The sequence below is a fragment of the Elaeis guineensis genome, chromosome 6, assembly GCF_000442705.2.
Source record: "Elaeis guineensis isolate ETL-2024a chromosome 6, EG11, whole genome shotgun sequence".
NCBI classification, from domain to species: domain Eukaryota; kingdom Viridiplantae; phylum Streptophyta; class Magnoliopsida; order Arecales; family Arecaceae; genus Elaeis; species Elaeis guineensis.
In genome coordinates, this window is record NC_025998.2 from 3,366,573 (window position 1) to 3,383,234 (window position 16,662).

A 16,662-nucleotide genomic window follows, 5' to 3' on the forward strand; every position below is an offset into this window, starting at 1 on the left:
AGATGAAGACTCATAACATTTATAATGAGAATGCTTGAAAATGACTCCATATTTTCCAAATTAATATTACAATACATGAAATTCAAAATTTTCAATATCATCATAAGATTTAATCATTGTAATTTAAAATAAAATATAATAATGATGAACAAATATAAACATTCGGATCACAGATTCACAGGCCAAAGCATTGAAAAGACTCATAGCAGGGGAGTTTTTCTTGATAATTTAGTGCAAGTATATTTTATGGTTACAGGCTGATTTTTTTATGTGTATAACTAAATCACCATGATGCATAATTTCATGATTCTTATTTGATAGTATAAATGTTTCAAATTTCATGGATGTAGTCTTGACCATAAAATCAGGTGAAATTAAAAAAACAGCTGACCATCCTTCGACAATTATATATATATATATATATATATATATATATATATATATATATATATATATATATATATATATATATATATATATAGAAGGTGAGAGAAAATAAAGTGATCAAAATTTTAATATCCATAGATGCCATGTGGATCAAAATCAATTTTATATATGTTGTGTACCATAACTCTTTTGTCTAATCATTTTTTTAGTAGTAAATGCAAGCATTATGTCATTAATGGATGGCATGAAAATCTATTTATGTATATTTAATTAGATAAATAAAATCTGCTGTTCTAGATCTTCATAATATGGATAGATATTATTTTATTATTTATTTAAAATATTTTTAATAAATTATTTTTTTATTATATGATCAACGATGTGATTTTATAGTCATAATGTGTGGGATAATATATATATATATATATATATATATATATATATATATATATATATATATATATATATATATATATATATATATATTGGTTGGACTTTTGGCTAAATGGTGAAACAGTGGAACCACAAACCAACGTGCCCTCTGGCATCATTTTTTTTCTTTTTTTCTTCTCCACGTCCGCTGTCCACCATCAGGAATTTCTCCTCCGGCAGCAACCATGACAACTGGAAGAGTGTTATTTTCAAGGAATACAAATGTTTTTTCTTAAAACATTCCCTTGTCTTCTCTTATTCAGTATCTGTTTTGCTGCAGCAAAACAGAAGTCCATTTTCATTTGCTGAATTTTCAATATTTTTTGTGGAATCAGAGCGAAGATCCGATCAGATCTGGACGTCATCTTGAAGCAGAGGAGTGTGGCTGCAGCAGAGCATTCTTTGAAGTTTGAAGTTTGCAAGATTGAAGCTTCAAAGAGAAGTAAATTCATCCTGCATATAAGGTGTTGGACAAAAGGTTTGTTAGAGAATTTTTATCATGGCAAATGGTATGTCTCCTCTTAATCTCTCTCAATCCTTAGTACCCATATTCAGTGGACAAAATTATGAGTTTTGGAGTATCAAGATGAGGATTTTTTTTTATTTCTCAAGATCTTTGGGATCTAGTTGATAATGGTTATGCATAGGAGAGACAAAATGAGTTGAGGGAACTCCGAAAGAATGATGCAAAAGCTCTTTTGGTGCTGCAGCAAGCTGTGTCTGATGCTATCTTTCCTCGGATTACAAATGCCACTAAATCACATGAAGCTTGAATCATCTTGAAACAAGAATTTCATGGAGATAACAAGGTAACAATTATGAAACTCCAAACTCTTAGAAGAGAATTTGAGACATTTTTTATGAAAAATTCAGAATCTATCCAAGAGTTTTTCAGTGGAGTTTCTGTTATTATCAATCAAATGAGGACATTTGGTAAGGGTATTTCAGATCAAAAAGTAGTAGAAAAGATCTTGAGAAGTCTTCCCCAAAAATTTGATCACGTAGTCACCGCCATTGAAGAGTCTAAAGACCTATCTGTATATTCTCTCAATGAATTAATGGGTTCTCTTTTAGCTCATGAACAGAGAATCAATAGGTCATCTGAAAAAAAATATTGAGCATGCATTTCAGTCCAAAGTAGAAATTACTAACAAATCTCAGAATGGTGAAGGAACTTCACAACAAAGAAATGCAGAAAAAGGTGGCTATCATGGTCGAGGCCGAGGAAGAGGAAGGTCATATTGGAACCATGAAAAAGCTGATAACAGTGACAAAGCAAAATCCAATTACAAAGGGAAGCAATGCCGTTTTTATCACAAATATGGCCACATTGAAGAAAGCTGTTGGAAAAAGGCAAAACAACAAGCAAATTTTGTTGAAGAACAGGAGCAAGAAGGTAATTTGTTTTTTACCTTACTTAATCCTAAAGAAAGTAGAAAGATATTTGGTTTCTGGACAGCGGGTGTAGTAATCACATGTCTGGAATGAAAAGCCTTTTCCGTGAGATTAATGAATCTGTCAAGCAAACCATGAAATTTGGTAATGACAAAGAAATTCAAATTGAAGGCAAAGGGATTGTTGCTGTAAAAACTAAATCAGGTACTGAAAGACTTATTCATGATGTTCACTATGTACCTAATTTAGCTCATAATCTATTGAGTGTTGGTCAATTGATTCAAAGAGGATATCTAGTTTTGTTTCATGGTGATATATGTGAAATTAGAAATATGAAATCTGGCATGTCACCTATCAAAGTTCACCTGACAGAAAATCGAATGTTTCCTCTTGAGCTTTCATGCATAGATAATTATGCACTTGTCACTAGCATGAAAAATGATTCATGGCTTTGGCATTTCATGTATGGTTACTTGCATTTTAATGGGCTGAAATTGCTTAGTCAAAAAAATATGGTAAAAGGCTTACCTTCCACTACTTGTGTTGATGATATTTGTGAAGGATGTATATATGGAAAGCAACATAAGCTTTCTTTTCCTGTTAGAAAGTCTTGGAGAGCTAAGAAGCTTCTAGAATTGATCCACGCTGATATTTGTGGTCCAATGAATACTCCATCATGGAACAAAAGTAGATACTTCTTGTTGTTTATTGATGACTACTCTAGAATGTGCTGGATGTACTTTCTAATCCAAAAATCAGAGGCAATTGAAAAGTTTCAGAAATTCAAAGCTATTGTTGAGAAAGAGAGTGAGCATATGATAAAAATTCTTAGAACTGATAGAGGGGGAGAGTTTTTATGTAATGACTTTGACTCCTTTTGCAAGAAAAATGGAATTCGTAGGCAGCTCACTGTGCGGCATACTTCAGAACAGAACGGTGTGGCTGAGAGAAAGAATAGAACAGTGGTAGAGATGGCTCGGAGCATGCTACAAGGCAAGATGCTGCCAAATGTACTTTGGGCTGAAGCAGTGGCAACATCAGTCCATCTTCTCAACATATCTCCAACAAAGGCAGTGAGGAACATGACTCTCTTTGAAGCTTGGTACCAAAGAAAGCCTGAGATGAGTAATTTAAGGGTGTTTGGTTGTATTGTTTATGCACATATTAGTTTTGAAAATCGAAGTAAATTGGATCAGAAAAGTGAAAGATGCATCTCTATTAGATATAGCAGTGAAAGTAAAGATTATAGATTATATAATCCTTTGACAAAGAAGCTAATCATTCGTTGAGATGTTATCTTTGATGAAGGCATTTTCTGGAATTGGTCAGATGTATGCAAACGACAAACTACTCCCAGGTATGAAGATTCTCAGCTTATTTTTTCAGATCAGGAAGAACTTCCTTCTACTCAAGTTTTTGGAGAAGATTTTAATAGCCCGATAAAAAATCAGCAAATCAGTTCAGTAGAAGCAAATTTGGACTCAAGCACCCCTCCGAGAAAGATAAAATCTCTTAGAGAAATTTATGAAACTTGTAGTTTTGCTCTTATGGTTACAGAACTAAATTCATTTGAGGAGGCAAACGAAAGAGAAGAATGGAGGAACTCAATGAAAGAGGAGATAGCAGCAATTGAAAAGAATGAAACATGGAAACTTGTTGATTTGCCATTTGAAAAAGATACAATTGGTGTGAAATGGATCTATCGTGTCAAGCACAATACCAATGGAAGTGTGCAAAAATACAAATCAAGACTTGTGGCCAAAGGGTATGTGCAAAAGTATGGTAAAGATTTTTTTGAAACATTTTCTCCTGTAGCAAGATTTGAAACTGTTAGATTGATGTTAGCACTAGCAGCTCAAAAAGATGGATTGTGTATCAGTTTGATGTGAAATCAACTTTTCTAAATGGGTATTTGGATGAAGATGTCTATGTTAATCAACCACAAGGCTTCATCATTCAAGGCAAAGAAAAAAAGGTCTACAAATTGAAGAAGGCATTTTATGGACTTAAACAAGCTCTAAGGGCATGGTATGATAGACTTGACACCTATCTCCAACAAAATGATTTTCTTCATAGTGAAAGTGAAACTACCTTATATGTCAAAGTGAAAGATGATAATATTCTTATTGCCTGTGTTTATATTGATGATATCATCTACTCCGGCTCCTCTATTTTTCTCATTGATAGTTTTAAGGAAACCATGATGCATGAATTTGAAATGTCAGATTTAGGACAATTGCATTATTTTCTTGGTCTCCAAATTCAGCAAACTGAAGATGGCATATTTATTTCTCAAGAAAAATATGCTTTAGATTCGCTTAAAAGATTCAATATGCTGAATTGTAAGACTTGTCCTACACCTATGAATGCAAATGAGAAGCTGATCATGAATGATGGAACTACAAAGACAGATGCAAAGTTGTTCAGAAGTCTGATTGGAATGTTGTTGTATTTGACTCATTCATGACCTGACATAATGTTTGCTGTTAGCTTGGTTTTGAGATTTATGCAGAATCCTTCATCTCATCGTCTTGGAGCAGCTAAAAGAATTCTACGCTACATTCAAGGAACAAGCAACTATGGGATATGATATAAACAAGTTTCTAACTCTAAATTAACTGGTTTTACTAATAGTGATTGGGGAGGTTCTATGGATGACCGAAAAAGTACTAGTGGCTTTATGTTCAATCTTGGATCAGGAGCTGTGTCATGGGCTTTAAAGAAACAAAGCACAGTTGCATTGTCATCATTTGAAGCTGAATATATTGCTGCATCAGCAGCAACTTGTCAAGCTATATGGATGAGAAGAATTTTGAAAGATATGCATCAATAATAAGAGCAAAAGACAAAGATTTTCTGTGACAACATGGCTACAATTGCAATGGCAAAAAATTTTGTATTCCATAGCAGATCAAAACACATTGAAATCAAGCATCATTTTATTCGAGAAGCTGTTGCTGAGAAGAAGATAATGCTAAAAGTCTGTTCTACAAGTGACTAAGTTGTAGATGGTTTCACAAAAGCACTACCTCACATGAAATTTTCAAAGTTCAGGAATTCTCTTCTTGTAACAGACTTTGCATCGAGGGGGAGTGATGAACTTTAATGCAAATCTGACCATTAATCTGAAGGAGTTTGTGAATAGACCTGGTCCTTATTTTTCAGTTAATAGAAGTCCGAGTCTTTGGGAGAATATATAGTAGTTGCCCATGTTGTTCTCTATGTTCAGAAAAAAACACTTGATTACTGTAACAACTAATCCTTATTACCGTAACAATGGTAATTTCTAGAAAAAACACTTGCATTTCTAGAAAATAGAAGAGTGTTATTTTCACTTTTACATGAGACATCACTATTTAAAAACACTCTAACAGGCCATAGCTGCAACCCACGCGAGCAACACACTCCCCAATTAATATCTGCCACGTAGAAGAACTCTTTATCCTGCCACTAACAGGGGAACAGCATACAAAAAGAATCTTATCTAAGAATTTTTCCTGGCCTCCATTTAGGGATGGCTAAATTAATCCGATCTGATGGATATATATTTTATCCAAATCTATTCAAATTTAAAAAATAAAATTTGATTAAATTTGAGTAAAATTTGAAAAGTGTAGTATGGATATAGATAGAATGTGGATAGTACTGTTTTCTATCCAAATTCGAATCCGATCCGAATCTATGAGTATTGATAATATCCGAATCTATATCCAAATATATATGTTTATAATTTTATTTTAGTTAATAATATGTATAAAATTATTTTGGTTGTTTATACACTCTACATTGAATTGTAATTTTATTTTTATATTTGATTTTTATAAATCTGAACTTATAAATTATATTTTATATTGAATTGATAATTCTATTTTAATTGATAACATGCATAAAATTATTTTGATTGTTTATTTTTTTAAATATGGGATGGATATGAGATAGATATAGATTAGATATGAAAAAATGGATTATCTATGGATATCTTTGAACTCATTGAATATGGAGATATATATCTTTTTTTTTTTTTATCCGATCAAATATTTTTTTATCGAATAAAATTTAAATATAAAATATTAAATTTAAATTTTAAAATAATATCCGTTGTTCGCCGGCACCGCAGCTGCTGCACTGCACCTCTCATCTCCATGCGAGCAAAACCATCCCCAGTTAATATCTGCCACGTAAGAAGAATTCTTCATGCTTCCACTAACAGGGGAACAACATACAAAAAGAGCCTCGTCTAGGAATTTTCCCGAGCTTTCTTCTCTCCCGCCCCCCGCCCCCTCCCACGGGCGGCCGCTGCAACGCGCCTCTTTTCTCCAGCGCCGTCCCCCGAGCCGAGTCTCCAAAGAGAAGCGAAGCAGAGAACCCAAGAGCTGCAGCAGCGATGACCGGTAATATCTCTTAACTAAGTCCGTTTAAATTTTACATAATCTCCTTCCTCCCTTTCCAACGCCTCCCTGGCAACGCCCTTTGTCACAGACTACGCTCAGGAGCAGGAGATGGAAATCGAAGCGCTCCAAGCCATCCTGATGGATGACATCCAAGGTTCCCCTTCTTATAAACTACGAATTTATTTATGTTTATATCTTGTAATCGACCATGCACGATTAACTTAATCAGGAGCTAAGCTCGTGACACTATTACTCTTCATCATTGTTTCAAATAATTATCACTATTTTTTTATAAAAATCCACAGAGATCGATTCCAGTGAGAGTGGGCTGAGCAGAATCAATCGGTGCTTCCAAATTATGCTGTCTCCACAGGTCAAAATGGCCAATCCTTCAACTCCTTGTTATGGCCCAGAGATTTGTTATCTGCCTCTTATAATTAAGTAGTTAAAAAATTCTCATCTCTTTGTCTTTTTTTTTTTTCCCGATCCTTTTCTCCGCGAGTATGTATCAGGTATAATTCTATTATTTTTTTCTGATTGGAAGATGTTTGTAGCAAACCATGTGATATAGAATAAGTTTAGAGATTTTTGTTTTCATTAATCAGAAAAGCATGATTTGCATCAATGACTCCCATGAGTGATGAACAGTCTGTTGTAAGCCAGTAGTCTTAATTTTTTTGTTTTCCTGAAAGCTTTCTTATAGCTCTACAAATTTTATTTGTTATCTGATCATCAGAGGCTCAGGGACCATGCTGCATGTCCCCATGCATCATGCTTGCTTTCTTCCATTCACCTCGATCTTCTCAGTTCCTTTTCATTTTCCTTCTTCCATTGATGCATGGTGGAACTGCACCTTTGGTTTAAATCTCGAAAGCACATGACCTTTTCTCCATTTTCGGAAGTCCATGCATCAGTATTTGGTTGAAGGGCATCAATTTGAGCTCTGTTCTCTTCTGTTTTATTTGTTGCCAGCCTTCATGCTTTATAGATGTTAATATTTCAAAACAAATGCCAGCATTTTTCTTTGCTAAAATTTTATCATGGTCTCTTATTTCATGTTCTCGATGGTATTAATTTGATTTCTTCTTCAACAGGATGATGATGTGGATGAGTCAAATTATACTCCAGGTTTGTCAGTTCATGCCTATAATTTTTGGGTGATGCCAAAAAGAAATATGAATTATATTTTCTTCATATCTAAGTACATTAGTTCTATTTCGATATATATATGTATATGTATGTATATGTGTGCGCGTGCGCGTGTGCAGGTTCAAGGTGCTCGATAATCTATTCATATTCCATACTGTTAGCTAAAGAATAGTTGTCTCTTGCAGTTAAATTGGCTTTGATATTCTCTCATACTGAAAAGTATCCAGATGAACCCCCACTTCTGAATCTTAAAAGGTTAGCCAGAGAACTTTTATTTGTAAATATTAAGTAGATTAACATTTTTTCTATAAATATACATTTCAGCATTGGCTTGTTCACTTCATTTTCTGTTGTTTCTATACCCACACAGCATGGTTTTTTATGAGGTAGCTTTGATTTTTTTTTTTTTTAAATATTTCTTCCTTTTTGTCTCTTCTCTTCTTCTTCGTCATCTGCAACTTGCAAATGCCACTACTACCTGCAGTGTACGAGGAATTAAACCGGAAGATCTTTCAGTACTAAAAGAAAAGCTCCAGAAAGAGGTAGATTTTTAAAACACTTCTTCTTCTTCTTTGATCATGAAGTTGTATGCCTACTTGCTATTTCTCACTTTTCTTCCTTTTCAGTTTCTTCCTCATCAGCAATTTTCTTTTATACTTAGATTTTGGTGATCTGTGGACTATACTGGTGATGTGTGAAAGTTTGATAGCACATATTCTGCTTAAATCCGTGGAAGTGATAGCTTGACTGACACATAGAAACCTGCCTTTTGCAGGCCTCCAGCTAGTTGCTTGCAGAATTAGGCTTATTATGCAGTCCAAATTGTTAATCTTATGGAATGCTAGGAAAACTACTGTAGCCTATTCAATCAAAGTCTATCAATAGATATTATAAGTAGTCTATTTATAATTAACATCAACATATACTGGCGGGCAAACTAGTCCTGATTGGAATAACATGTTGACTACTAGATGTATGGAGCATCAGGACCTTCACTGTTAATAAATATTAAAAAAAATCAGCTGGCTGGATCATGCAAAAGGCCAAAAGCAAAAAATGAAAAAGGTTTTGCACATTGTTCAGCATCATAATGTCATACGTTGTGATTTTTTTTTTTAAAAAAAAAAGAGAAACTGATTTTTTTTTTTTAAAAAAAAAGAAAAACTGAGGACTTTACTGACAACTGGTGAGCTTAGATCTAGTATTTTTCTGGAAATCTTTGCTAGATTAGCATTCTTAGATGTCCCCCAATTAGATGGTGTGAGGCTTCTAGACTGTGGTTACCATTATGTCTGCAAATCAATTTAGGATGCAACTCATCACAAGACATGGGATATACTATACATAACTTGAGTTTTTGAAATTGGATGCTTCAGAGGTACCCTGTGGACTTATTTTTTCTGTGGGCAATATATGTTTCACAATGCATACTCAGATATATTTCTTCTCTTTTCTTCATTGTTTCATCATGCAAGATATATTTTATCTTTTTCTTCATTGTTTCAGCAAGTGAGATGTTCCACATTTGCGATTTATGTTTTTCAGGTGGCTCAGAATCTTGGCATGGCAATGGTTTATACACTCGTCACATCAGCTAAAGATTGGTTGAGTGAAAATTTTGGGCGTGAGGTCGTAGTTGAGGAATCTGAAGAAACTGATACAACTAAAGATGATGTATGGTTGTTTGTTTCTGGCTATGATCCCACTGCTTTCTGATAATGTGTTTTTAACTTTAGGGTCCGCTGTTGGCTTGTATTATCTTCTTCTATAACTATTTTCTCTGCATACATAGGTTTGTTTTTTTTAACTATAGGATCTGTATTTTAGTTGCTCATTCATTAAATTTTTGCTGGTGGTGGAGTCATGGTTTTGCCTGTGCTTATCCATTAATACAGACTTTCTAATTTAAAAAATCTGCTAGTCAATAAAAGGTCTTACATACCTATTTTTTGTTTACACTTTATACTTTTGAGTAAGCTCTCTTCTTAGGGATTCCCCCCACCACCAACCCCCGCCCCCCCACCCCCCCGGTGATCTTCTTCATCCCTTACAGGAAGTTTTGGCATTCCAGTTTTTATGCTTATTTTGATTTATCTAATGAATCCAATGACACACTGGTATCCATCTGGATTTCACCTTTTTTGCTGCAGAAATCCATCTATGCTTTGGAAGATTCCCCAGCACCCCTCCACCTCTCTTCCCCCCTTCTTCCCAATCAGTGATAAGGATTTTCGAGAAGAACAATCCAATCTTTTTATGTGACAAGGAAAAAAGGGATATGGAGTGGGAGTTTGTAGTTGTTGTTTTTGTTGGAGGGATCCTTTTTGACAAGGTTGGTAAGGAAAGGAGTGTCTGATCCACCTATTGTTTTTGAATGATTGAATCATCATATTGTGAGTCAATGATTACAATATATTCAATGGAACTTTTTTTTTTTTTGGGTGTTTGTGCTTTGGTATGCTTTTTTATTTGGACCACCTTTGAACCCTTATTAGAAGAAAACTGTCTTTATGTGGTTCTTTTACCTTGTCAGGATTTGTTTATTGTATTTTAAAATGACTTGACCAAGCTCTAACTAGTTCCACAGTTTGAAATACAACCATATTACATATTGAATACTATATTTCTACGTCTAATGTACCCAAACATTTGGATCAAAATAAATGGGCATCAGGTTGGGGATATTGAGTACAGTGTAAGCTACAACCATGAACAAGTTTGAAGAAGAGGGGGTGAAATGCGGTTTTGTTTATTGTTGAGGTTCCTCTTTTGCTTATTGTTGAGGTGGGAGAAAACCCTGGAAACAGATGAATTTTGAATATATTCTTTTCAGTGATTCTGGCCATTATCAGATTGATATCATGATGGGTTTTTTCACTTTTGTACATAATGGGGCTTCATTAAGGGATGTGAATGCCACCTTGATACCAATCTTGAAAAGATTGAAGTTTGCTGCATAAAGCTTTTAGGCCTGCTAGCTGTATAAATAATGCTTTCCTGATTATTACAATGATTGTGGCAAAGGAGTTGAAGATCAGTAAGGACCATCCTATCTAACTACAAGTCTTTCACCATGTTGCCTGATACATGAGCTGTGAATGCAAGGCATAGGCATTAGATTACACAAATTTCTGTTTAAGGTTGACTCAGAGAGGGTGTACCAAACATTGATTTCCATCGCAATTTCTCACTTCTTATTCTTGTAAGGTTTCTCTGGCAGCACTAACAGGCTTATCAAAGGATTCTATTCTCTGACTGTGGTTACTTCTCTTTTATAGAGGTTCTTAGCAGGAGATTTAATGGAGCAGAATAGGAGGTAACATTTTGGATGTTTGATAGTTGTAAATGATAATCAATCTACATTTTCAATATTTTTATTGTATGATGCTTTCCAATCAAAATGACTTGGAGAAATGAAAGGTTATAATGCTTCTCATGCAAATGGTTGAGGTTGGCATGTAACAAACTAACAATACTTTAAAGTGGAAAGGCAATGCTTGTACGGCATCCACCTTGAGGCCTTTCTTCTTCATGGCAGAGACATGTGATGTATGGCATGCATAGTAAAGGAAATCTATGGATGTATGGGCCCTGTATGCTTCTCTGAACATCCAAAATTCTCTTGGCTGGCTTCATGGAGCATTCTCTGACCTATTATTGTATTTGCCATGAAAGATTGAAGCATTTTGACAGTACCTTCTTCTTCTGCAAGGCAAAAGATGTCTGTCTCATCTACCACTTTCAGTCAATTCATTAGTTGGCTTTGTGTATTTCGATGTTGATATACAACTTTCTTTCCTACCTCCACTTCCACAGCAGTTTGGCTCAGTGGAGTAACTACTGCCTTTCCCAGTTGAAGTTTGTTGAAAATTTGAGAAAAGAATGGGCCCAACTCATCTCTAGACAACAGGCAAAGTGAAGAATCAATCTGCAGCTTCATTAGCATTAACACCATATCATTGGCAGGCAGACTTTTTTCCTGCTTACTTGGAAGATCATTTATATTGCTTTTTATAATATTTTTATCTTGTTGGCTTACATATTGCTAACTGTCTGGGGCTTGTCACCTGTCCTTCATTTGTGCCTTATCTTGATTTGAGCGAATCAATTCTTTGGCTCCTCAACTTAAAATTGCAATTGCATAGAAATAGCAATGATGATTTTGTTCCTGCTGGTGTGCTTATTCAAAATATTTGAATTATTTCCAAGAGCATTGTTGGTGCGAAAATCTGCTTGCGCCGGAGAAGCTGGAGTCGGGGAAGCCGCGGTCGCCGTCGGGACCTGCAAAGGAAGTCTAAACCGGAGGTGGGGTTGCTCCGGCAAGACCCTCCGACGCTCAAGTCAGTTCTCTGCCTCAACAAGAATGGAGTGCTCGAACGGAGAATTTAGCAGAGTTTTGAGATAAGAAATGAGCTTATCGAATAACGTATCTGAGTCCCTCTTTTATAGGCGGAGGAAGCAACGAATTGATGGCGACGTTTGTAACCGTCTGGCAGTGGACTGCCCAGGGTCAGGCGGAGTTTGCTGCGAAGCGTAGTGGAACGGACCCGTGGCTATCGCTGGGGCGTGCCACGTGGAGTCTGTCGCATGAAGTGGGGCGGCGTTTTGCCGTCGTGACTTGCCAGTGGATGAGAGAATCGCGCAGTATCCGTTGCAGGAGGTGGAGCAGGATCGTGGCCGTTTATCGTGGCTGGTCAGGTAGTAATGGAGCCGCGCGGGATCCGTCATGGGGAGTGGAGCAGTGCTGCGATCGTTACTGCGGCCTGTCAGGGAGTGGTGGAGCTGCGCGGAATCCGCCGCAGGAAATGTAGCAGAATCGTGGCCGCGATCGTGGCCTGGGAGTGCTGATACTGATCTGTCGGCTGAAGTTCGGCAGTGGTCATAGTCCGACCACCGTAGAGGTCCGGATGAAGACTGTCTGCAGCCGTTGGAATCGAGGACGGAGCCCGGCTCCCGTAGGAGTTCGGACGAAGTTTTCCTGCAGTCAAGGTTAAAGGCGAAGTCCGGCTCCCGTAGGAGTCCGGACGGGGCTTACCAGCAATTAACGTTGAGGACGGAACCCGGCTCCCGTGGGAGTCCGGGCGGAGTCTGCTCGCAGCTGAAGTTATCGGCGGAGTCCGGCTCCCGTAGGAGTCCGGTCGCAGTCTGCCTTGCAGCCGTTGGAGTCGAGGACGGAGCCCGGCTCCCGTAGGAGTCCGGGCGAAGTTTTCCTGCAGTCAAGGTTAAAGGCGAAGTCCGGCTCCCGTAGGAGTCCGGACGGGGCTTACCAGCAATTAACGTTGAGGACGGAGCCCGGCTCCCGTGGGAGTCCGGGTGGAGCTGTCCTGTAGTCGATGTCGGCGGCGGAGCCCGGCTCCCGTAGGAGTCCGGGCGGAGTCTGCTTGCGGCTGAAGCTGTTGGCGTCGAGGATGAAGCCCGGCTCCCATAAGAGTCCGGGCGAAGTCTCCCTGCAATTAAAGTCAGAGGAGAGGTCCGGCTCCCGTAGGAGTCCGGACGAGGCCTACCAGCGGTTGATGCTGAGGACGGAGCCCGGCTCCCGTAGGAGTCCGGGCGAAGCTGTCCTGTAGTCGATGTCGGCGGCGGAGCCCGGCTCCCGTAGAAGTCCGGGCAGAGTCTGCTTGTAGTCGATGTCGGCGGCGGAGCCCGACTCCCGTAGGAGTCCGGGCGAAGTTTGCTTGTGGCTGAAGCTGTTGGCGTCGAGGATGAAGCCCGGCTCCCGTAGGAGTCCGGGCGAAGCTGTCCTGTAGTCGATGTCGGCGGCGGAGCCCGGCTCCCGTAGGAGTCCGGGCGGAGTCTGCTTGCGGCTGAAGCTGTTGGAGTTCTCGGTGACGGAGCCCGGCTCCCGTAGGAGTCCGGGTGAAGTTGTCGTGTAGTCGATTCCACTGAGGACTTTGGCTGTGGGTATTTTATACCCAACAAGCATGAAAATCGCTTTTAATTATTCCATATTTTTTATACATGGTAATGCTCTTTTTGTTGGGATCTGTTTCATCTCTTTGAAACCTTCTGCTAAATGATTTTTTATGGATAAGTTGTATGCTAAAAATTTCAGTTGGCTTAACTCAGTATGCTATTTATTATGCTATATTTCCATGCTTTTTATGCCTTTATTTTTTTCTATTTGAGACAATGTTGATTTCTGAATAAGAAATTTCTGTTTTGTATTAATATTGCCTATTTGTAATTACTTCCAGATAATTGTTCCTCACGGAGAACCAGTTACTATTGATACTTTTCTTGCTTGGAGAGAACGATTTGAAGCTGAATTAGCACTAGAGCGAGCCAAGTAAGTTACTTATCTGTCATTCATCCCAAGCATAAGGAATCTGGATTTTTTTTTTTCCAATTTTTGCTAACAAATAACGAGACTAGAATGGTAATTATATCATTAGGGCTCCACTCTACATTCTTGATTGTAACATTTGCAAGGCATGTATCTGTCTAAAAAGGAAAAAGGTCCAATCCTTTGCTTCCCCACATTAAGATACATTGGATGTGCTTAAAATCTATAGGTGGCCCATCATTTTAAGTCAGCAAAATATGCTTATCTTTGATTTTCAATGTCAACTGCTTTTGTTTTTTTCCATGCTATTATGGTAGATCTTTTGTTTCCAATTCACTGTATACAGTCTATTACAAATTTTGATATTTTTAATCCAAAAATTAGTTTGGAGCTAAAGTTTATAAATAAACCCCTCTATCATACAGTCTAATTCCAGAGTATGCACTTACAGCCCCCAAGGAGAAAAAGCTTACGGGAAGGCAGTGGTTTGAGAGTGGAAGACATACAGCGGTATCTCTTTCCTATGCTTTCTCTAAGTCTAAAAAAGATTGTGTATACAGTGTTGATTAATCTTGTATCTTATGTGGTTACTTATTCCACCACAACTACATTATGAAAATGGAACAACCCATACCACTCCATAAAAAACATGACTAGTCTAGCCATGGTTTGCCAAACCAGCCCGAACTGTCCGATTTGGGGCATGCCGAACCGTACTGGCAGCCTATCGGGATGGTTCTAGTATTCAAAATAAGAAACCAGCAAGGAGTGGGAGAGGGAGGAGGAAAGGAAGGAAGGGGGGGTGGAGGAGAGGGAGAGAGGGCCTTCGAAGGCTGTCGAAGGGCAGCCAAGGTTATTGTGCCACTGTCGAGCTCGATGAAGGAGAGGGAGAGGAGACCCCTAAAGGCCTCTGGAGGACCGGCGAAGCTACCGCACCACTACTGAGGTTAGTGAAAGCTAGAGGAGGGGTTGTACCCTCTTCTTGATCAAAACATGGGCTTTACCAGATAAATCCAAAAAAATTATGAACTAGAGGCCAAAATTCTTGTTTCAATCGGAAGGAGGGCGGAGCCCCTCCTCCGGCCTTCAGCTGCCTCAGTGGCGGTGCGGGGGCCTTGCCGGCTGTCTGGAGATTTTCTCTCCCTCTCTCCCTCTCATTCCCTCCCTTCGCCCTCACCAAGCTCGGCAGTGGCGTAGCAAGTTCGGCTGCCCTCTGATGGTCTCTGAAGGCTCTCTCTCCCGCTCTTTCCCTCCATCTTCTCTCTTTTTCTCTCTCTTTATCTCTCTTTCTCTCTCTACCCTCTCTCGGTGTCAATTCAGGCCCAATACAGAATGGCACTGGGAAATTACCGAATTGTACCACCGGCCAACCAGTTTGGGCTTCAGTACTGGCATAGTGAACTTTAAGTCTAGCTATACTATTTTGTTTCTTTCTGATTTAACAGTAGTGTAACATCAGTGTGTGGGATTTTTTCAGAAAGGTGTGGCTGCAGTTGCTGAAGAGTCTGAGGAGGAGGAGGAGGACATCGACCTTGATGATGACTTTGAAGGTGATCCTTTCTTTCCTGAAGTGTCATCTGTTTGAGCCACCGAACTTGATCAGATATTCTTGAAATATAGATATTAAAATTATCCAAAGTTTGTCATTATATATTGAGCATTGGAACCTTGTCACGTTGCAGATGATGAAGAAGATATGCTGGAGCATTATTTGGCAGAGAGGTCTGATAAATTATCAGAGGGACCCAGAAAGTAAACAGGATCACAAACATGCTATGTCTGAGTTTGGGCCTGAAATGGTATGTTGCTAAATAGGATCATAAAGTATAAATAATTACGTTTGAATCCTCTCCTTCTGTTTATATTTCCAGAATTGTTCTTTTGGATTTTGATGGATACATGATATTTCATAATTACAAAATCGATGTTTATTGTGTAGCTAAGGTTTCCCCACATGAACCAGCTTTTCAGATTTTGATCAACCAGAGTGAGTTCAATTCCAGTCATCTTAGAAGGAACGGGTAGTGTTGTGGAGAAATCCGTTGAAGCCTAGCAGTATCGGTCATTAGTGTACTGGAATGTACTATCTGAAACTTTTTTTTGATATATTTTATATTGTTAAGTACGTGTTGTAACAGCAACATCTATCATTACTAAATAGTGGCATACCATTCACGAATCAATTTAGATACGTTACGAGCAGATAGATTGAATCTGGTTCATATCACTGCACGAGATTTCAACAGCTACAAGTTTTTGTACTTGCTGTAGTAATGTTGATCAATGGAGAAGGATGAACTGAATTCAGCAAAAGCCAACTCTAACAAAGGAGTCGGAACATTTTAGTGCCAGATGCTAAAGCCTTTTTGGAAAACCAATCAGCGGGCGGAATGCTACATGTTTCAAGCTTAATATGTTTTGCCCCTATTACAGTTCACGTTTAGAAACTTTCAACGAACCAAGATGTCTTCATCCTACCAAATTAAAAATTAAAAAATTAAAAATTAAAAAAAAAAAAAAACAAACACATCAAGATGTCATCAGTTTCTAATTGAAGGTAAATGATAGGGCTTCGCGTTGTGGAAACGCCATGCATTCAACGAACGTTTTTCCTGGTGGAAATGG

At 38.1% G+C, this 16,662-nt stretch overlaps 1 protein-coding gene across 17 annotated transcripts; it reads left to right on the plus strand.

Annotated features, from left to right (window-relative positions):
* The first annotated feature begins 896 nt into the window (after positions 1-896).
* Positions 897-16,220, plus strand: LOC114914306 (retrovirus-related Pol polyprotein from transposon TNT 1-94). Of its 17 annotated transcripts, none has more exons than XM_073258924.1 (14): positions 897-1,043; positions 1,155-2,215; positions 6,332-6,605; positions 6,694-6,759; positions 6,911-6,978; positions 7,700-7,733; positions 7,940-8,009; positions 8,239-8,296; positions 9,300-9,428; positions 13,949-14,040; positions 14,463-14,547; positions 15,515-15,616; positions 15,720-15,836; positions 15,977-16,220. In XM_073258924.1, the coding sequence occupies exons 3-14, from the start codon at positions 6,599-6,601 to the stop codon at positions 16,013-16,015; spliced, it is 867 nt and encodes a 288-aa protein (XP_073115025.1). In that variant the 5' UTR covers positions 897-1,043; positions 1,155-2,215; positions 6,332-6,598; the 3' UTR covers positions 16,016-16,220. The 17 variants fall into 17 exon arrangements, with proteins under 17 accessions (XP_073115025.1, XP_073115022.1, XP_073115026.1 ...); XM_073258921.1 differs by having other exon boundaries at positions 15,982-16,220; XM_073258925.1 differs by having other exon boundaries at positions 16,001-16,220.
* Positions 16,221-16,662: the final 442 nt, after the last annotated feature.

Excerpts from the sequence above, each read along its gene's own strand:
- LOC114914306 (XM_073258915.1), top strand. The coding sequence starts at position 2,295 with ATGTCTGGAATGAAAAGCCTTTTCCGTGAGATTAATGAATCTGTCAAG.